General features: G+C 41.8%; 1 protein-coding gene across 1 annotated transcript in view; it reads right to left on the bottom strand.

Annotated features, from left to right (window-relative positions):
• PIP5K1B (phosphatidylinositol-4-phosphate 5-kinase type 1 beta) overlaps positions 1 to 23,282 on the bottom strand; it is a 192,369-nt gene that overhangs the window by 10,224 nt on the left and 158,863 nt on the right. Inside the window, exon 14 of the mRNA XM_087822695.1 lies at positions 7,534 to 7,651. Within this exon, the coding sequence (XP_087678821.1) occupies positions 7,534 to 7,651 (118 nt within the window). The remainder of the gene's footprint in view (positions 1 to 7,533; positions 7,652 to 23,282) is intronic.

The following is a 23,282-nucleotide window of genomic DNA, read 5'->3' as shown; positions in this document are numbered from 1 at the left end:
AGAATGTTGCAAGGGACACATGGAGCCACCAGAGGCTGGGAGAAGCAAGGTGGGATCCTCTCCAGAGCCGTCAGAGGGAACATGGCCCTGCCAACACCTTGATCTAGAACTTCTGGCCTGCAGAACAGTGAGACAGCGAATTCCTGTTGTTTAATCCCCCAGGCTGTGGTTCTTTGTTATGGTAGCCCTGGCAAAGTAACACAGGCACAGACAAAACACAGGCTGAGCCTTTGGATCCCCTCTCTGAGTCCTTCTTATACTGTTCATCACACTCAGGGAGGCCTTATTTTTTATTAAGTTTCCAGTATTTTATGCATTCTCCCATCTACCACATTTCCCCAGTCCTCAGATCCCAGGAGAGTGAAGGGCTGAATGATGACAGCCCTGTTCACTAGGTCCATGGTAAGATTTAAACTTGCTTTTCCTAAAATTCTCACTTGTTTCTAATCTGGTTCCTTCTAAGTTTGCTATTTGTTTCTTGCAGGTCAGGGCCTGGTAAACCCCAAGTTCACACCATTAGAGAGTATTCTTTCTCAAACACTCTCTTCCAAGAGTTGGAAAGGCTCAGGAGATCAGCAAACACTGGCTTTCTCTGACAGGAGAGGAGAGAAAAATAGAAACCAGAAAGAGAAGTGATAGGGAGGAGAGTCTGGAGGCAAGGAACTGAAACGATGGGGCTACCCATGGGGAGCCTGGATGTGACAGGAGACCCAGGCAAGCTGCAGAGGAGAACTGGCCTTGAAGGAGGCGGGAACCAAGCTGGCCTCTGAGGCCACAATTCACTGTAAAGCTAGGACAGGACAGAACAAAACTACTGCAGCCTTGCAGGCTGTCATTCAATTGCTAACTGTGGGCCTAATTTAACTGAACAGCCAGTATGCCTTCATAACTCCAACTCCAATTCCCTAAACTAATCCTTAAACAGTGGTTTAATACTGTTTGTTAAAAAAAATCCCCCCAGGTGACCTCCTAATCCAGCCCGACAGGTTGCCTCATTAATTTGAAGCTCAAGTCTCTCATTTCGGTACAGGAGTCACTTCTAGGTGCCATGGGGCTCAGGCCGTGTGATTCATTTTTTGTGCTTCCAATCACTTAAGGGGGCCAAGCATTTCTGAAGGTAAAAAAGGGCCCCATTTTGGCCTTTCTGAAATCTCTTCATTTCTTTTTCTTTTCTTTTTTTAAAAGATATTTCAGAGAGGAAGGGGAGGAGAGAGAAATATCAATGATGAGAGAGAGTCACTGGCCAGCTGTCTCCTGCATGCCTCCTGCTGGGGTCAAGCCCGAAACCCGGGTGTGTGCCCTGACCAGGAATCGAACCTCAACCTTCTGGGTCATAGGTCAGTGCTTAACTACTGCACCACACCGGCTTGGCTGAAATCTTCATTTCTCAACAAGTGGAAGAAAGTGGCAATTTGGTTAAATGCCCTACAAGCCAAACGCAGCGTTTTCCTCTTCTCTTCGTGCTTTGCTCTCACTAAAATCTACCAAAAACCTCAGCAGCACTTTTTTGGTCAGTGGGGAATCTAGTTCTCTGCTGAGAAGCAATAGAATTGCCACTGTTTCCAATAAACACCTCTTGTAGCAGCCAGCACTGGTTCAGACAAGGAGTGATTAAAGAGACCCGATACTTCACCTCTATGCCATTCACCTCCATGCCAATGCAGTTGGCATGCTACATCCAGAAATGTAGCTTCTCATGTCAGAAAGTTCCACTGAATTTTCTAACACCCTCATGACCTAATTTAAAAATGTTTTTCTTCTTTTTCTTAGGCTTTTCTCACACATAATATGATAAGCTGTTAATTTAATCATTTCCACTTCTCTGCCACCCCTCCATCCCATGATCAAAGAGTGTTATTAACCACCCTGAAGACACATTCAGTAATCAAGCTGTCCAACAGCTGCACATCAGGGCATCAATCTCCAATACCAGCATGCCTAGAAAATGGCTTAGCCGTTTCTTCTCCTTTGCCCATAGCTATTTGTGCACTTCTAACAGCTCTTTTACAGAGACATATACCTGGATGAAAGTGCATATTACGGAGAGGATGTTAATATGGAAAATGTAAAAAGAAAGGGCATATTCTTGGAACTAAATAGAGTCAAGAAAGTCACTGTTGAGTGGTAGCCATCTTTCAAATTTCTGTTATTAACAAAGCAATCCTGCCTCTCCCACTTGCTCCTCCATCCCCAGCTAGTCACCCATGACATTTTCCAGCTGCAGTGGCTTTGTTAGTTGTTCCACTTCCCATTAACACCAAATTGCATTCTACACCAGGCAACGAGGCTGCCTTAGTAACTGAAATCACAGCTACCTTGACCATGTCAGTGCCTTAGAATATCAGGGACTATTCAAACGGTGGACTCTAGCTCTGTTATGAAGACCGTATGATGATTGCTCATTTTAAATCAATAGAGCCTGCTCATCTCTGTTGTATTCTTTTAAGGACCCTAATCTATGTCAACTCAAAATTCAATGGAAAACACATCTCTGGTCACAGGATAAAACCATCTAAAACACTTTTCTTGATTTGAATATTTGCAAATGAGTCAGCTGGCCCAAAACTCAAGAGCAGCAATTCTCAACCCTTTTCATCTCATGGCACACATAAACCAATTACTAAAATTCTTTGGCACACCAAAAAGTATATTTTTTGCTGATCTCATAAAAAATAGGTATAATTTTTATTCACTTACACTGGACAGCTATTGTTGTGTTGGCTGTTGTCATTTTTCTATTTGACAATGTAAGAGGAAAGGTCAGTGACCCTGGCCAAATAGTCAGGTATTGAATGTTTTAAAAATTCTTGTGGCACACTGGGTGAAAATCACTGCTCTAGAGTGTGAAGGTGAATGGCCTTTTCAAAGCGGCGCAGGATAGCTAGGGACATGGAGCCTGAACCAAATGTTTTAATAAGAACGATGGAATAATTAGCTGTCTTTTAAGGTACCCAATCCTTTTAATTTCATGTCAAATCACAGGAAAAAGCAGGATAGCTGGCCTAATTTACATGCACATAATGTGGGTGGATCCTTAAGGAAATTTCAGATGCTATCTGGTGTGCATAAATCATTTGAGTGTAAATCATATGTTTTTAAAGGGATATAAACAGTATTGTGCATTAATACAAATAATAGCACCCAGGGATTAGGTTATAACTACCAAGCAAGAAATGCTATATCCTGAAGGAGAAACATTACAAGAGAAATCTGTGTTTGGTTACAACACTGAACACAATGTCGGCACCGAAGCTTCCAGGTGCCCTTCAGGTAAGGATGGCTCTGATTAAGAGGGTTCTGATAAGGCAAGACTGGTTTTCTCTTCTCATGCTTTTCCTTTCCATTCACTCTTTCATAGTGTTGAGGCAAATAAAAATACTGAAGGGAGGGCAATGGGCTGTATCCTTTTAGGTCTGGAAGAGCATGCAAAATAAAAAAAAATCTCCAGCAGGAAAAAATACCCTATAATTACAAGTTAACGGTTCAGAACTTTTTAGATATGTTGCCATAAAATTTAAATTTAACTACTGTGAGGGTTTATGGTAGAATATTTGATGAAACAGTGAAATTTGGAGAAATAACTATGGCTACTCTGGACAAACCTGTGCAACTCCTTGTAACTCAGAATAAGTCACTGATGGTCAGAGCTGGAAAGGTCTTAGAAATGATATAATGATCCATTTTACGGATGAGAAAACTGAGGCCCCAAAGATCAATTCAAGGTCAATGATGAATGAGAGGCAGGCATAGAATCCAGATGTCTATTTCTCTCTAATTCACCCCATTTGGTTCTACAACAAGTGAAGGAGCTAACTTAAAGTACTAGAACAGCTGTAGGTGGGGTACTATTTCTGGGGACCCATGAGGTCCAACTATTTTCCTATTATTAAGGCGTTATTTCCCTTTTCATTCTCACTCGCTGTCACAGGTGTACATGTGAAGTACAAAGACATGCTGTTCTGCAACAGGCTAATGTGGAAACAGGAGAATCCAGTTTCTGTCAAGATAGACATTAGGGATTGCAAAAATGTAAAGTTATGCCACTCTCCTCACTGTTTACTTTTGTTCTAGACAATATAGTTATTTTCACAAACATTTAACATTTAATAGAGTTATTATTTTGAATGAATTAATGACAAATATTTAAAAATTTCTCATTTTAATTTTTTAATTATGAACTCACATACAGAAAAGCTCTTGGGATCCTGAATAATTTTTAAGAGTATAAAGGGGTCCTGAGATCAAAAGGTTTAAAAATGGCTGTACTAGAACCACAAAAAAGTAGAAAGGAAACAATGATGAAAGTGGAATTTTACAAAAACTATTCTTAACATAAGACCCCCAGTCCTTCCTTTTTGGCTCCATCTCTCACTTTCAAAAGCATGATTGAACGTGATGGATGTGAGACTTGTGTCAGTCATCAGTAACACGTGCAGTGATCGGGTGCTGCATGGTTTCACGTGCAGGTAGGAGCGGGACTGGACTTCTGGCTCTGCATTTACCAGCTCTGAGAACTGATCAGGGAAGCCTGTCTCCTTACCTGCACCAGTGGAGACAAATGTGAAAGAGCTAGTATAAGAGGAGCCCCGGGACAGCGCCTGGCGCATGGTCATGGGCTTAGTTTGGCTATTATTCTTCAAAATCCTGTGCTCTTCCAGCAATGCCAGACTGCTTCCCTTACAGCATTCTTCCTGAGCCTTCACATTCTGTGTTAAAATTTAAAAAGAACTGCTGTTTATTAACCCAAGTTTGTATTCTTTCTCCTCTATATTTTCCGTGCCATTACCTTGTCTGACTTTATTTTTTTATGAGTCTTTTAACTTCTCCAGGTCTAATTTGCATGTTGCAAAGGAAGCATAATTCCTAATCCAGGCAGCAATTAAAAGTGTGGCTCGGGGCCAGTGTCCACTGGTTTCAGTGCCAGTCTCATTGCTCACTGGCTTCATAACTGGGGCAAACTGCGTAATTTCCATGTGCCTTGATTTCCTTATCTGTAAAAACGAAGCTAGTAACCACATCTGCCTCATAGGGTTGTTGTGAGGATTAAAGGAGTTAATATATAAAGTGCCAGGCATGTAGGAAATGCTCAAAAATGTTTCACAGCTTATTGTTATTAACAAAATAAGATGAGGCTAGATCAGATTTTCTCCAAGCTGGGTGAGAAGAATTTCCACTGTCTTGTTACTCCCTCCATGGCCCGACTCCCCTCTCCCTTCCCTGTCCTGTGCTCCAGAGCTTCTGAACCACAACAAAAGCCATGCCGGGAAGACAGGCGGGCGGACCACGCCAGCCAGCCCACCACCGCCACCGTCTCTTTCAGTGCCCACCTCCCATGACTCCTTTTTTTCAATTGGTCCTCACGCGCTCTCAATCCAACCAGCGAGGAAGGCTGCGGCTTCCCCTGCGGCTTCTGAGGCAGGTGCCATCCTTTTCTGAAATGCTCTGCTTTCAGCATCAAAGACATAAAACAAGAAAACTAGACACTAATAAAACCAAATGAACAGCAGTGTTCTCATAAATGAAACTGACAGTACCAAGGATAGATAAAACAACTTTTCTCCCAAAGGAATAAGGGGTAACAGAGAAGGAGCTGGTGCCAGCAATGCTGTCTAACCACCTTGTGATCTTACATCGCACTCCGGAGTCTCACATGCCCGGTTGGTGCAAATCTGGTTTTTGTAAAGATACACACAATTGGCACGAGCCCTCAGCTCATGAAAATGAGGTATCAGATGGTCTTTCATTTCAGCTTTCTTTTTTTAAAAAAGATATCTTTATTGATTTCAGAGAGAGAGGAAGAGAGAGGGAGAAACAGAAACATCAATGATGAGAGAGTCACTGATCGGCTGCCTCCTGGACGCCCCCGACTGGGGATCAAGCCCTCAACCCAGGCATGTGCCCTGACCGGGAATCGCACCGCGATCTCCTGGATTCTAGGTTGATGCTCAACTGCTGAGCCACACCCGACCGGGCTCATTTCAGCTTCCTCGATTTCTACTTTTGGATGAAACCAAACTTACCATGAGTTAAACACACAACAAAAACAAACCAACCAAACAAAAAACTCTCTCTATATTTTTCCTATTTAATTCCTTATCTTCTTGGTTATAGAGAGGAATCAACTCTAAAGATTTTGCAATATACTCTGCTTTTTTAAAAGAGTGGAGGCACTGTGGAGAGGAGCATTGGTTAGTGGGAAAAAGTTCTGTTTGCCACAACCAGATTATTCAAGGGTTGTAAAAAAATCCTTTCATGGTTTTTTTTGGGGGGGCCTTCTATTTTATATAGTGGGTCAAGGAAAACTGAGATGTTTGGGCTGAGACCCGAAGGAAGTTAGGGAACAAGCATGGGACAGCTGAGACACTGTCCATACAGAAATAGTAAGTGCAAAGGTCCTGAGGTAGAAACATGCTTGGTCTGTGGGAGGACCATCAAGGCCAATGTGGCTGGAACAGCATTGGCAAGGAGGAGAGAGATGGGAGGAGGGCAGAGAGGTGGGGGAGACCAGACTGGGTAGGGCCTTGAGGACTCTGGATTTTACTCCAGGAGAGAGAGACCAGAGGGCTTTGGACTGAGGAATAACATTGGGTGACTGATGTTCTGTAGAGTATACCTGGGAAATACAGTGCTGTGTTGGGGGATATGAAGAAAAAGAAGGGTATGGAGAGGTGCTACTATGAGACAGTGGCGTTGATTCCCGACTTCGAGCTTGCACACTGAGTGATGCGGTGTACAGGCTCAATCTTGGCAAAACTTTAAAAGGCAAAAAATTCCAAATCAACATTTCCATGTTCCGTGAGATTTGGTGCAGGTGTACAAAGACATGGAGAATGAGCATGAGATGTACTTTTCAGGGAAAATACTTGGTTCTCCTCTTTTACAGTCGAGCCACTAGAGTATCTTCCTAGGCCCCATCTCACAATTCAGTTAAGCCTCTAGGGACAACTTGATGGACACTAACGGGTGTCCACACACAGGGTCGCTCAGGATTCTCCAAGCAGCCTTGCGAGGAGGGCAGGGCAGGCATTACTTCCTCCTTTGGCAAATAGGGACACACAGCCGGAGAGGTTCCTGCCCAGATCACACAGCTGGTTTCTGACAACTGAGGGCGGGAGCCAAGATCCTTGGTGCTGAATTCAAGATTCTTCCCACAATCTGTGCCTCTCAGGCTACCAGTTCTCAAGGCAGTTTTCCCCAAATGAAGATTCACACACAAGGGGATACAGTTGAGTCAGAGAAGGTGGTACTTGAGGAATAACACAGAAGAGCCCCACTTTGCTTGGCATTAAGGGATCTGTCTTTTTATTACAAGGTGATTTAGTATTTTACCCTAGATATTCTTTTGTGTAATGTTCTATGTGAACGGTGGGAAAACGTGGCTTGTGAAAAGATGCACTGTTTGTAGATGTGACAGGTGCCACTGTCTGTTAACACCCAAGCACGCCTGGCCTTACGGAACTTGTTCCGTGTCAGCCATGACCTGGGTCCATTTGTAAACCAGAAGGGAAGGGGAAGAAACTAGAAATTACTTACTAAATAAACATCGAGCACGGAGGCATTATCATCTTGCATTTCCAGAGCATTTGGCTCAGAAGTCAAGTAGATGGTCCCTTCTTCTGAGGTAAATGTTGAACTGGAAGGTAACCCTTTACTGGAAAAATAAAGAAGAGTAATGATGAGTGTGTGACCTCCAGGACAAAACCCAAGGACACCTCCAAAACTGTTGCTGAACAGGCTGGGAAAGCTTTTGGGGATAAAAACTTTTTTTTGAGAGTTTGAAGGAAATATGGTTACACCTGGAGATGTGCTCACTTGAGTTTAAATAAGTTGGTTTTACTGGTAGTGAATTTTCTGTCTCCTTTGGTGGATGAAACATTTCCTTGCATTTCTGAGAGGTGATTTGTGGGCCCCATGCCTTGTGAGGGAGAATTGTTGGGACTCTCAAGGTCTGCTGGTCATCTGTGACTGAATGGTTCGTCCTTGATGCTTAAGTTCCCCTCTCACAGTATTCATGCTTTGCTAGTTTATAGAAGATAACCTTGTGCATTGTTACAGTGATAATCTCTTTCTATTGTTTTTGTGTTTTCTTTTTCTTTTCGGCAAAAAAAGTTTAATTACAGCCATGGTTCGCAAACTTCAGTGTGCATCAGAATCCCCTGGAGGGCTAGTTAAAACCCGCTTTCCTGGGCCCCACCATCCAGAGTTTCTGATTGAGTGGGAGCCCATTGGTTTGTTTCTAACAAGCTCCCAGGTGGTGCTCATGTTGCTAAATCTAAGGCCTACACTGTGAGTAGCGATGAATTACATAAACACATAAATGGGTTACATAAATACAGAGCATGTGCTTTGTGAGGACAGCCTAAATGTATCCTTAGCAAGAGCAAAAGCCAAAGGAATGCAGGTAGACAGTCCTATTGAGTCATTTATGAAGGGAAACCACCTTGTTTTGTCATACCAGTGGTTCACTGTTTAAGTAATCAGTCCATTTTCATAGTTTTTAAATTGGGAATTAATTTAAGGGCTCAGAAATGCACAGTCTTTCCCCTAGTGAAATAGAAGTTAGTTATGTTTTTAACCTGTGGAAACTTGCCATGTGGTGGTTTTTCAGGAACAAGATATCTGCAAACGGTGGGAGGAGAGTGTGATATTGGTGTTAGATGAGCTCTAGAAGGGGAACAAACTTGCAGTGGGCTGCGGCTCTCCCTGGGCAGTAAGTAGGGCTGAAAGCGGGAGTGCACTAGGGTAGCTTCCTTTCTCACCTTCCCGGTTACCAGGGCCTGTCCCCTTCTGGGCTTGGCTCAGAGCTCACCCCTTCTGAAAACCCCCATCTAAAGCCATCCCCATCCTCTGCGTTTCTTGTCTGAACCTCGCAGTTGGATGGGAGATTATTGAGAACATTGTATCCCCCTGTCCTTTCCTAGTCTGGGAACCAAACATAATTCTATTTCTGTACATATCTACCTAGTAACTGAAGATATGTGAAATAGTTAGAAATCCTGACCTTTACAATATCAAAAATAACATTTGTGAAAAAAATTGTGATCTTAATAAATCAGGTTCATTTGAATTTTTTTCCTGATCATAAATGACATGAGAAAAATTTAAGAATACAGACCAGTGTTAGGAGGAAGTGGAGGGGGGTCTGGGACTCATAAGTCTTCTATTTGATGATTGAGAATGTAGGAATCAAAGAACTAAAACCACTTCACTTTTGGCTTAATGCATTTTCTCTTAGACTTTGGACACAGTAAAAGAAGTTCTCTTGTTTTTCACAAATCTAAGATAGGTTATACAATATGCGAAACAGTTTGTTCTGATTGAATTTAAAGAGCAGGGTGAATGTGGCCCTTTCTCGTCAAGCTGTTGACTTTATATTATAAACCTTCATAGATTTCTTGGGTTAAGTAAACCACAAGTTTTCAAGGGCTGCTATTTTGAGAGGCACTATGTAGCAGTAAACATTGCTCAGGTTATTTTTTGGATCAAAACAATGATGCAGTTAATGGGCTTTGTTGGACTTTTGCTTTTCAACTGTTAAGATGCTGTTCACTACTCCTGTAAGCAGAAAATGATCCTGCTGATTAAGCCTTATGAGGAAGATAAACCTCCAAAGGCCTCTTACTTTGTAAACATATAATTTATTTGAGATTCAAAACTAAGTTTTCTCCTTCTTATATAAGTTTTTAGTTAAAATTTTAATTGATTTCCCTCCTAAGATTAAGGGTATTACTGAGAAGATTCTAGAAGTGCTTTTCTTTTAAAAATTTTTAAATGGCACTACTTGTAATATATAGCCAAAAGTAATCATCTTCTTTCTACTGTGTTCTTGTGACCCAGAGATTCACCTCTCCAGAAGTAAACCCAGTTTGCAAATATTTTTCAATCTAATATTTGTCTTTTATTTTTGGGAACTATGAGTAAGTTACTAGCATGCTTAAGGCAAAATTAAAATAAAAAAGAAACCTAGTGTATTCTTTGAGATTTAATAGGTACATTTATAAATTATTTCAGTTAAAATTCAATATGGTTACAGAAAAAAAATTACCAATTTCCTCAGTATCATATGGTCAAAATTTGATAAAATCTAATAGGCATATATATTTTAAAAACATTGCTATTTACACTGTTTTCCAGTAAGAGAATAGCTTCCTATCTTAGTAACTATAATATTCTGGGCATTAAGTTTGGGGGACAAAAATGAGACTCATAGGGACTTGTATCAGATTAAAGAACTCTTAATTCAACAATAAATAGGTAAATAACCCACTGTAGAAATAGGCAAAGGATCTGAGTAGACATTTCTCCAAAGAAGATATACAAATGGACAATAAGCACATGAAAAATATGTCAGTGCCACTACTTATCAGGGTAATGCAAATCAAAACCACTACGAGATAGCACTTCGTACCCACTAGGATGGCTGTAATAAAAAGACAGGTGCTGGAGAGAATGTGGAGCAATTAGAGTCCTCCTACACTGCTGATGGGAATATAAAATGGTGCAGCTACTCTGGAAAACAATTCCATGGGTCCTTAAAACAATTTGAGCCAGCAATTCTACTCCAAGGTATATATCCAAGAAAAACGAATATATATGGAGATACACACACAGGACATACATCCACGCAAAAACTTGCACATTAATTTTCACTGTAGCATTATTCATAATAGCCCAATAGTGTAAACAGCCCAAATGTCCACCAACTGATGACTGGATAAATACTTCACACAATGGAATATTTTTCGGCAATAAAAAATAATGAAGTACTGACATGTGCAACAACATGGGTGAACCTTGAAAACATGCTTAGTGAAAGAAGCTGATCATAAAGGACCACCTATTATATGATTTAATTTATGGGACATGTACAGAATAGGCAGACCTATAGAGACAAAGCAGATTAGTGGTTGCCAGGGGGAAGGAATAAGGGGGGAATAGTGACTGATATTAGGTATAGGGTATCTTTTTGGGGGTACTGAAAATGTTCTACAATTAGATTCTGGTGATAGTTATACTACTCTGTGAATGCACTAAAAATCACAAAACTGTATACTTTAAATGAATGAATTTTACGGTATATGAAATATATCTCAATAAGGTTTAAAAAAAAGGTTTCATGAAGCACCTAAGGGTCATGATTCTAAACCTGATCTCTCAGCATATGGTATTAGAAGTAACAGAAATTTGATGGAATAGATAATTTAGGTCCTGGTTTATTTGCCATTCAAAAAATAATTTTCTTTTTCCTAATAGGGAAAAAAGTTCTAGTCCACCTGACAACATGAGAGAGCTGGGCTCTGAGATTTCAAACCTGAGGTGAAGAGACCACGTGTGCAGCCGGTGGAAGCCTGGAGAACTCTAATGTCGCAGGGCCAGTGTGGGTACAGCACAGGACACAGGTGAGGGAATGTCCATCCTGGAGGATATCCAGCCTAGAGGTTGCTGGCCCACAGACCAGTCTGGCTGGGAAAAGTGTGTTTTACCCAAAGAGATTGTTTGAGGTTGAATTATTGCTAAATTAAGAAATAGGAAATTCCCACAAAAACCCAGATTCCCTTCACTTCTTAAGAGAAACCAGAAGAGCTGGGAACTCTGAGCCCATGGTTCTAAGTAGCACTGAGGTTGTGGCTGCCCCCTTTAAACTGGGCATGTCCCCTCCAGTTCTCTGGGGTCCCCACTACTCTCTTCTGCATTATACCAGGACTGTTCTCATTTGCATCATCTCTGGCCCCTCTGTTTACTTCTTAGCCCAACATTTTTACTTCACAGGTGAGGAAGCTGAGGTCCAGGGAGTTGCAGTGGTTACCCAAGATCACAGTGTAATTGAATAGAGTTAGGACCTGAACTTAGTTTTCCCATTAAGCACCTTTTCTGTGGTCATCTCTGCTGAAATTTGCCAAAACCAAGGTAGCTAAGGCAGTGTGCCTAGGAACCTGAAAATAATCATATAAACCAGCAAAAACAAGTGCAGTACATGATGCTTGATGTGAGCTGGTTCTCTTTGTTCTCTTGAGAAGAGTAACAAAATATGCTTTACAAAGCAATGTTTTTGTAGTTATAGTATCTTTATTATATTAAATTGTAAACTGGGTGTTTTATAAACAAATGAAATGATCACAGTTTAAAACTTAGCATATTACTTATTGTTTTGCATTTATAAGATATATATTTCAGTACAAATTTTCTTTTAAAAAATTTATTGGAATAACATTAACATGTTTCAAGTGTATGATTTTATAATATATTATTTGTATATTGCATCATATGCTCACTACCCAAAGTCTAATGTCCTTACTTTACTGTTGGTTTCCTGGACACAAGCTTATTTGGAATCAATTTCTAATTTCTCTGGCTGAGAGTTCCCCAGATTCTGATTTAGCGGTAACCTATATAATAAGGGCACCTCTCCTGGGAGGAATGCCCTCAAGACCCAGTGGTCAAGTCAGAGACCCTGCCATTTTTCAGCCTCATAGATTGGGAAGATTCATTTCTGGAAGCAGGGTTAATGACGAGACTGTGTTTAAGAGTCTGGCTGCCTGCCTGGGTTCTGCACCATCAGGTTTTTCCACAATTCCCTTATTTCAGACTGAGGGCTAATTGCATCTAATGTGCAACAAGGCACTCAGGAAACAATCTACCAGTTCTGTTCTTCCTTTGCAAAGTGGAGGAGCTGCCAGTCCTCTTTAGCTGCTCTGTGCTCTGCTCTCTGCACTGGTGCAAACCTGTCACAGGTAAGAGGGAATTTCACGTCCTACTAGCACTCTCTCTGGGAGCAGACATTAGTGGTTCTCTGATGTCACACATGCCTCTCTGTCACTTACAAAAATTCCCCTTTCTGTTACTGGCAACATTAGTTTGGCTTCACTGGAGAGCATTAGCCTGGCTGGACTGCTGAAAACAGTCATCAATAATTTTATAGCCGGGAACACTGATTTCTGTTTGCAGACCTAATGAGTGTTTTATAGCTAATTCACAGGGGGCATTTGCTCAGAGAACATATGGTACAGTACACAGATTTTTGTCTTTTAAAAGTCATCCTCTCACTGCCGTAATTTTTAAAATCAAAGTAATAACATCATAATGTATCATGTGATACACATGGCTTATGATGAAATAAATAACCTCCTGGCCCTACCCCCAACTAACACCATTTTCCAAGCCCTGGTGAATTTCTAAGACCATACTACCAGCAGCTTTTCCACACACAAGCTGCCTGCCTCAGCTTATGCTGTGGAATTTCCTAAAATCTCTGAGGTTCACAAATGCCAACCAAACAGTAGCTGGCCTCGACATGTCCTGTATCTCTTGCTAAGTGGTCCTGAGCTGGCTTCAAGTGATGACCAGTTTCACCCTGCATTGTATCTCCCATCAGGTGGCCCCAAGCCTGGCATAAGCTACAGCCAGCATTGTTTTGGGGAGTAGCTTCAACTAAGTAGCCATAAGCCCAGCACGAGTGCAGGATGGCCTTGGATCACATTGTAGTGCCCACCAAAAGCTCCCAAGCTCCTCCAAGCCCAGCACAAGTGGTAACCAACTGCAGGTAACTTTTTAGCTCCCACCAGATGGCCCCAAGCTAGGTACAAATGGTAGCTAAACTTGGTCTTCACTGGAGCCCCTTCTAAGGGGCTATAGAACCAACACACCCAGTGGCTGGCTTCAGACCATGCCAGGCACCACCCAACCAGCTCCACAAATAGCACACCTGAAGGGCAGAGCCCTGCTAAAGAGATGCCCCCCCCCCCCGTGGGATCATCTCTGTACAATAGCTTCTCCACTGTAGTAATAGCCAGTCCTCATAGTCACTCAGCGTCATGGTCATTTCCACCCACTGATGTGCCAACAGCAATCAAGGCTCAACTGCAACAGGAGGGCACACACAAGGGACACTCCTGGAACACCTAGCTCAGGTGAACAGGGAGACAAGGCCACTGGCCCTCACAGGATACCTACTACCTAAGACCACTCTGCCAACACTGGGAGACATAGCAGATCTACCTAATATATAGAAACAAACACACAGAGCCAAAACAAGGACACAAAGAAACATGTCCAAAATGAAAGAAAAAGATAAAACTCCAGAAAAATAACAAAACAAAATAGAGACAAGCAAGCTACCAGATACAGAGTTCAAAACACTGGTTATAAGGATGCTGAACGAGCTTAGGGGAAGAACAGATGATTTCTGTGAGAACTTCAGCAAAGACATAGAATGAAGAATACATTAGAGGGAATCAACAGATTAAATGGAGCATAGGACTGAATCAATGACGTGGAAGACCAGGTAGGGAAAAACACCTGATCAGAACACCAAAAAGAAAAAAAAAAAAAGGATAGTTTAAGGGGCCTCTGGGACAACACCAAGCATACCAACATTCACATCATAGGGGAACCAGAAGAAAAAGAGTAAAGGATTCAAAACCTATTCCAAGAAATGACGACTGAAAACTTTCCTAACCTGGCAAATGAACTAGACGTACAGTCAGTCCCTAACAAGAGGAACCCAAAGAGGCCCTCACTAAGACACATCATAATAAAAATGACAAAGACTAAAGACAAGGACAGAATCTTAAAATAGCAAGAGAAAAGCAGTTAGTTATGTACAAGGGAGCTCCCATAAGACTGTCAGGTGACTTAACAGAAACTTTGCAGTCCAGAAGGGATTGGCACAAAATATTCAAAGTGATAAAAAACAACCTACAGCCAAGATTACTCCACCCAGCAAGGCTATCGTTTAGAATCTGAGAAAGTTTCCCAGACAAGAAGAAGCTGAAGGAGTTCTTCACCACTAAACCTGTAGTATAAGAACTGTGAAAGGGACTTCTTTAAGTAGAAATGATAAAAAATATAAGAAAATATAGGAAAGAAATTCTCACTGACAAAGGCAAACATTTAGAAAAAGTAGACCAACTATAAAGCTAGTATAAAGGTTAAAAGGCACAAATAGGAAGATCGTGTATAATTACAATAATAAATCAAGGGATACATACAGACACAAAAGTTAAAAATGACAAAAACACAAATGTGGAGGGGGCAAGTAAGAAATTGTGGTGATTTTAAAATGTGTTCAAACTTAAGTAACCATCAACTAAAACAGAATACTATAAGTGGGATTTATTCTCAGGATGCAAGTCTGGTTCGGTATCCCCACCACATCCATTAATGTGATATGCCACATAAACAAAATGAAGGGTAAAAACCATCTGATCATATAGATAGGTGCAGAAAAAGCATTTGACAAAATCCAGCACCCATGTATGATAATTGTCAGCAAAGTGGGGATACAGGGAACACACCTCAACATAATAAAGGTCATTATGACAAACTCACAGCTAACATCTTACTCAATGGTGAAAAGCAGAAAGCTTTTAAGACCGGGAACAAGACAAGGCTGTCCACTTTCACTACTGTCACTCAACATAGTATTGGAAGTCCTAGCCACAGCAATCAGATAACAAACAAACTGAAAAGAAAAAGTAAAAATGTCATTATTTGCAGATGACATGATACCATATTTAGAGAACCCAAGATTCCACCAAAAACTATTAGAGTAAATGAATTCAGTAAAGTAGCAAGATACAAAATTAATATTCAGAAGTTGGTTCCATTTTTATACACCAATAATGAGCTGTCATAAAGATAAATTAAGAAAACAGTCCCACTTACAACTGCATCAAAAAATAAAATATCGAGGAATAAATTTCACCAAAGAGATAAAGAACCTGTATTTGGGAAACTATAAGACACTGAAGGAAGAAACTGAAGATACAGATAAGTGGAAGGCTATACTGTGCTCGTGGATAGAAAGAGTAACATTGTTAGATGTCCATATTATTTAAAGCAATCTACAGATCCAATGCAGTCCCTCTCAAAATATCAGTGACATTCTTCACAGAACTAGAACAAATAATCCTAAAATTTATATGGGACCCCAAAAGACCCCAAATAGCCACAGCAGTCTTGAGAAAGAACAAGTTGGGAGTTCTCACGCTACCTGATATAAAGCTGTATTACAAGTATATAGTAATAAAAACAGTATAGTACATAAAAACCATCACACAGATCAATGGAACAGAATAGAGAGCCCCCAAATAAACCCACAACTATATGGCCAATTAATCTATGACAGTGGGTACAAGAATATACAACGGAGTAACTGGACAGATACATGCAGATGAATGAACTGGATCACTTTCTTATACCATATACAAGAATAAACTCCCAATGGATTAAAGACTTAAGTGTAAGACTTGAAATCATAAAACTCCTAGAACTTAGGCAGTGTACTCTTTGACACAGCTGTTAGAAATTTTTGGATATGTCTCCTTGGACCAGGGAAACAAAAGAAAAAGTAAACAAATGGAACTATACCAAGCTAAAAAGTTTTTGCAGAGCAAAGTAAACCATCGATAAAAGGAAAAGACAACCTACTGAATTAAAGATATTTGCCAATAATACATTTGATAAGGGTTAATATCCAAAATATATAAGGAATTCATATAGCTTAACTTCAAAAAACAACGGAATTAAAAATAGGCAAAGAACCCAAATAGATATTTCTCCCAAGATGGCCAATAAACATATGAAAGGATGCACACTATCACTAATCATCAGGGAAATGCAAATTAAAACTACAATGAGAGATTACCTCACACCTGTTAGAATGGTTGCCGGCAATAAATCAACAAGTGTTGAAGATGTGAAGACAAGGAAACCCTAGTGTATGGGACTGTGTTAAAAATAGAACCATTTGACCTAGCAATTTCACCTCTGGGTATTTATCCGGAGAAATCCAAAGCTCTTTTCAAAAAAGATTCATGCCCCCCTATGTTCACTGCAGCATTATTTACAATAGCTAAGATATGGAAGCAACTTAAGTGTCCATCAGTAGATGAATGAATAAAGAAGAGGTGGTACATATATACAATGGAATATTACTTGGCCAGAACGAATGTAATCTTGCCTTTTGCAACAACATAGATGCACCTGGAGGGTGTTATGCCAAGTGAAATAAGTCGAGCAAAGAAAGAAATACCATATGATTTCACTTGTATGTGGCATCTGAAAAACTAAGTGAACAAAACAGAAACAAACTCAAAGATACAGAGCAAACTGATGGTTGCCCGATGGGAGAGGGGCCGGGGGGGTTGGATGAAAAAGATGAAGGGATTAAGAAGTATAAATTGTCAGTTATAAACGTAGTCACTAAAGTGCAGGACAGGGCATATAGTCAGGAATATTGTACTAACTGTGTATGGTGTCAGATGGGTATTACTTATTGGGGTGAGCACTTTATCTAATATATACTCCTGAAACTAATATAATATTTCATATCAAGTGTATTTAAAAATAATTTAAGTAAATAAAAGTAGATTTATCTGACCTATGAGGGGCAGGAATAAACATTAATGAATAGCAAGAGAAACTTGATACCTCATACACAAAAATTAATTAAGATGACCATAGACAAAATAGGAAAGCTATAACTATTAAGTTTCAAGAAGACGATGAAGGAGAATATGCCAGAACCACGGGGGTCATTGAGCAGGAAGGGGCAGGCAGGAAGGAATTCTGTGCTGTGAAGGAATGGTCTTTATTTTGGTCTGGGTGATGGTAACTGGAGTGTACATATTTGTCAAAACTCATGGAACTATACATTTAAGATATGTGCACTTTACTGTATGCAAATATTTCTATAAACCGTCAGCATCAAAAACAGTACCTGCTTTTCTGCTGGCAAAACTTTAAATTGTGTATTCAAACGTATACTGAGTGTCTCCTCTGTCCCAGGTACTGTGCTAAAAGCAAAAAATAAGCTCTCAAAAACATTAGGGAGATAGATAATAAACGTAAAAAAGCAAATAACTACATATACCATTATTATAAGCTATGAAGATGCGTGAAAAATCCAGCCAGAGCAGGAAAAAAATTTAAAAGCCTTGACAATCAAAATAATTTCTACTGGATTTCACGATACCGAATGGCTTCCCTCTCCTGGAAAATGGGCTTTCTTGTTCCTGCTGGCAGAGCCCAGTGTTGGAATTAGTTCTGTTCCCTGCGCTGCCCAGGGAGCTGAGAGGATACATTAAGTAGGTCTCAGAGTTAGGGCTTGGGCAATAGAAAATTGTAATATGAGCAGTCCACAGAACATCCCCAGATAAGTGGCATGCACTGAACAGCTAACTGGACTCTCCAAGCTAGAGAAAGGTCCCCTCTTACCTGGCAGGGGCCCCACGGCCTCCACGACTGGGAGGGACAACGTGGCCTGCAGAAGGAGCTAGAACAAGGGGCAGGGCGGCCAACGGCGGTGCCGACTGCAGTCGTTCGCTGAACGCGCTCTAACTGGGCAGGCGACTGACTTCACCCCGTGAGCCCATTCCTCTCCTGCAGAAATCGGGGCTTTGGGAACTGGAAGGACCTCTTCCAGCCCAAAAGCTTTGATCCCTAGCCTCGCTGGCCCCTTTCACCTCTCCCAGAAAACCGAAGTTTGAGATCAGAGCAGCGCATCAGGAACGCCGTGTGCTGACGGAAGAGCCCTCTTCTGTGTGAGCACATGGAAGCAGGAGGGGTCGAAGGGAAACCGAACCAAGGATCCCAGCCACAGCACCGTCACCCCACACGACTCCAGGGGGGTGGGCGCCAGGTGCTCCGCAAGCCCTGCCACCCCCTCGCTGGAGGATCTGGGAAGTCCCGAAGGGCGGGACTGCACTCAGCAGACGGGTGCGGGGACCAACCGTGTCCTCTCCTAAAATGACCAAGTTGAAGCCCCCCCAAGAATGTGACCTTACTTGGGGGTCGGGTTGTGGCAGATGCAGTTAGTTCACATGCGGTCATGCTGGGGTCAGGTGGGCTTGAATCTGACTGGTGTCCTCATGAGAAGGAAAATCTACAGACAGGTACACAGGGAGGACGCCAAGTGAGGACGAGGCGGAATCGGGCGATGCCCCTGCGAGCCGGGACTGCTGGCGACGGCTCGCAGACCCCCGGGGCGGCCACGTGCGGGGAGCAGACTGTCCCTCAGCGCTCCCGGGCGGAGGCCACCGTGCCAGCATCGTGGACTGCCGGCCCCGGAACTGAGACACCACCGGCTCTGCTGCTGCAGCCACTAGCGTGTGGCACAGTGCTCTGTCCTGGCAGCCCTGGCAAACAAATACGGGGGGGGCACATGCATAAAGGGAAACCCGGCCATGGCAGCTGGGCTGGCTCCCTAACTCTCCCTGCCTTCCTCAGCCCATAACACCGGTTACCTTAACCTGCAGGAAATTTACCCTTTGGGTACCTGAAAAAAGGCACCATTCCAATGCTTTGCTAAACACTACGTTTTCTCTTTTTTAAAGGAAAGCCCTCCTTCGGTAAAACCCACCAAATATTTACTGAGCCTTTATTTCCCAGAGGTCTTTAGACAGTGTCTGAGCCTTAGCTGTCAGACTTTACTCAGGTCCCCCTATGACTGCGCTAAAGAGGCATGGGGCTGCAAGGGCCACCCTCAGTGTAAAAGTGGCATTTAGTCAAAAATCCAAATTACTACCAAGTCTGCAGATGCTGTTGGAAAAAAAAGAATATGAGAACATTTTACAAGGCAGCCTCAGTCCCACAGAGGTACATCGTAATTATAACTGTTCAGGGCCATCGGAAAACCACAAGCAGAATTGATTTTTAGTGTGCTTGCTGCTTCAGAGAGGCGCAGAATGACAGGAAGGTTTCTCATACGTCGCTAGGCCAACACCAAACTAATTACAGGGTCTGACTTGAATAATCAGAAAGTGTCACAGGAACTACAGGTCCCTGCTGGGGAGGTGAACACCCTGTCCTGAGTCATTAGGAGCAGAAGCAGTTTGGGGGGAAATAGAACAGAGCCCAGTGCGCCAAGAACAGGAGGTACCTGGCTGCAATGATGTGGGAGGAATACAGTGTTGGCGTCTCTGAGAAGAACTGGGACTTATTCTGGTTTTCAAATCATGGCACAGTTTTAATAATCTCTGGCAGTGGCCCTTTTTACATTTAAAAATAAATAAATCTATATGGTTTTATTAAGACAAAAACTGATGGTATGGTATGAAGTTTACATTTAAACAAAATTTTCACAGGAACCACACATGCCTGAAAAGACTTCGCAGTGGAGTTCTAGATGCAGGCCTGGATGATGTCAAGAACGGATGGATCTTGTGAGTCAAGACAGAATTATGGGTATTAGTTAATTCTTCGGATTAAAAAAGAATTTTTGTTTTGTTTTGTGTTTTAAAGTAAACCATTGCTCCACTATGAAAGTTTAATCTTCTCCTGAAACCAGGGCTTTGGAAATAATCCAACTAATGAAGTGCTTCGATGAACTTGAGCCGAGAGAGACTGAACCCTGCCACCAATGGTTTCAGAGTTCAAAGTGCAAAAACAGAGAGGCTCCAGGAGTTTTCCACCCTAAGAGCATGGGCCCTTCTCTTTACTCTCACTCCTCCTATGCCACCCTGTTACCCTCCCCAAATACCTCAGCCAGTGGCTTGGATGGACAAGCTAATATTTATAACTTGATAATTGAACAAGAAAGGGTCTTGTCAATTTTAAGAATCAGCACCTCTAAGACAGAATGACCTGCCTCAGCATCCACTCCAGTGAAAGACTTCCCCTTCCCAACCAGTTTCCATCCCCAAATGGCAGCTTTGCTAACTTATCAACTGGCCTATTTCTTTGTCGGGAACAGCAGTAAGCAACCTCAGGCAGGGGACACATTGGCTTATACGTTTCAGGCACTCACAGTTTTTAAACAGTCTCTCACAGTCCTTATTTAGATTGCCAAGGACATTTTTTGAAAAGAAAATATTCTGGACACAGAGCTGAATCATTAGCAGCTGTTCTTTCCGTTGTTTCCCCATTTCCCCCGTCAGGCCCTAGTTTTAAGAGAAACGATTCTACCAATTTCCCTTCCTTCCCACCTTATCCCTCCCAGCCCCAAATAACACACCAGTAATAGCCCAAACCCACACATGCTACACTGTAAAGATGCAGAGTGAACACTGTCGGGAAGAAGGCTGGGGCTGCGGAGACGCTCTGATCCACAGTACCTTGCTGCTCCCCCACACGCCCATCTACAAGCTTTGTCCTTCAAGAAATGCTGGCTTACAGACACAGAGAGAAAACTACCTTATATGTGGAATCTGAAAATGCCAACTACAGAGAAGCAGAGAGTAGAACAGTGGTTACCAGGGGCAAGGAGGCGGGAAATGGGAGATGCTGGGCAAAGGGGACAAGGTTGCAGTTTGTAGGATGAACAGCCTACAGGTCTAATGTACAGGACGTGAGTTAATGTTCCTGGGTTGTGTACTGGCCATTTGCTGAGAGTAGATTTCAGGTGCTCCCGCCACACGCACAAAAAACGGTTGTACAAACTTCCATTTATAAGATAAGTAAGCCCTGGGGATGTAATGTACAGCACGGTGACTACAGTTAACAATACCGTGTATATCCGAGAGTTGCGAAGAGAGTAGGCCTTAAATGAAGACCAAAAAACCCAAACTAAACCAACTGATAAGCAAAAGCAAAGAAACACAAAACACAGCCCCTGCCTTCAAGAGTCTAGTGAGGGAAAGAAACAAGCTAACTTCTAGTAAATAAAATCAAACTCTTGGTCTCTACGGCACATAAAATGTAGCTACTATGTGAAGATATGTTAATTAGCTTGGCTACAGTAATTGTTTCACTAGTACAGCAAATCATCGTGTTTCTACCTTAAATATGTACAACTTTATTAAAAGATACTGAATAAAGAGTTCTGGGCGAGGACAGTTTGTAATCACTCATGCAAATTAAGAACTGGAAATACAAAAAGTCTCAAATGTATTAAGCATGATAAAACTTTGATGAGTTGTTTGTGTATCATTTCCTACGTAACTTTTTTGAAACTGTACTTTGGAGAAATTTGTCATAAACATTCAAAGCTAATGTATCAGGTTGTCATCAGTAAATACTAAAATCTAAAAAACGAAAAAAAAAGAAAAGAAACCCTGGCTGTGTTTAACTGGTTCGCAAAATTGCCAGTTGACTCTCACGAGCCAGGAGGAGCAGGGTCCAGCGCACGAGTCACAAAGGCAAAAGGAAAACCCTGGGAGCCAGTTTTTCACAATCTACTGAAGTTGCCGCTTCCACGAGAATCACTTTGGCTGCCGGCAAAATGTCACCAGTCAGTGAACCACAGAGCCTGTGGGATTTCAGACTAATGGGAAGGAGCACTGGAGTCCGTATCTCCATATGTAATTTCTTAATCAACAGACGCTTAACAACACGATTCGATGAACATTTTGACTTTGAAGAGTTAGAGCCCATTTCTTTCAATTCTAAAACTGGAAAGTAAAAAAGAGTGTACACCTTTGTGTATGTGGAATATAAATACTCCACACACACACACACACATATATATAGAAGGGAATCAAATCCACAATATTTGGATAAACAAAAAGTTCATCTATTTTAGTATTAACGACCGACTCTGTCTTACCAACGCTGCGGGAACTATGACCTCAGGTGACCCACTCACGCAGTGTTGCCTGCGTAGGACAGTTTCCTACTGATTACCAGGAACAAGCGAACACCTGCCGGGACCGTCAGAGCTCAGGCCAGTCCTGGTCCAAGTACGTAATGAAGAGCACCTAAAAGACCCGGTGGCGTAGAGCCCGGCCTTCACAACCTCGAACTAACCCTAGCCGTAATTTGAGATGGCACAGAGTTTCAGTGAAAAACAATTTAAGGGAAATCAAGTGCTCGTTTAAACAATTTTAGACTTCACCAGTCAATGATTTTAGAAAGTCAGCATCATCCCTTATAATATTTCAGAGAAGATCAATGGAAAGGTCACTGGGTAAGTAATGTCACTTCTATGCGACTTAGTTTCCTCATTTCTAAAGTAAAAGTGTTGCACTAAATAATGGCCTTTAAAAAAAAAAGCAGCAATCAACCTCTGTAATCAAAAGAATATGTCCCATGATGAATTAAAAACTTAACAAATATATCTTCCGTGTTACTCCCTAGAACAACCATTAAGACCCTCTTACAGATTTTCAAAGTCACACTCTCCTTTGTTCTTCTGGACAAACACTGTGATTCCTCTAGTTTCCAAATGTGTATTATAAATCTTCCCTTCTAAAGCTTGTTTACTTGCGAGAACAAGGCTCTCTTTTCCGGCGGAACATAAAGCAGTTCCCGGAAGGGGCTGGGGTGCGAGGCATAGGATATATTCAGGTACAAAAGATAACTTCTGAGGTTGATGTGTTAGAAGACAGGGCGTGGTGGTCCCAGCC

Source organism: Miniopterus natalensis, chromosome 12 (assembly GCF_054644295.1).
Source record: "Miniopterus natalensis isolate mMinNat1 chromosome 12, mMinNat1.hap1, whole genome shotgun sequence".
Taxonomy (NCBI): Eukaryota; Metazoa; Chordata; class Mammalia; order Chiroptera; family Miniopteridae; genus Miniopterus; species Miniopterus natalensis.
The sequence above is the reverse complement of the archived record's forward strand: the minus strand, read 5'-3'. Positions and strand labels throughout refer to the sequence as shown.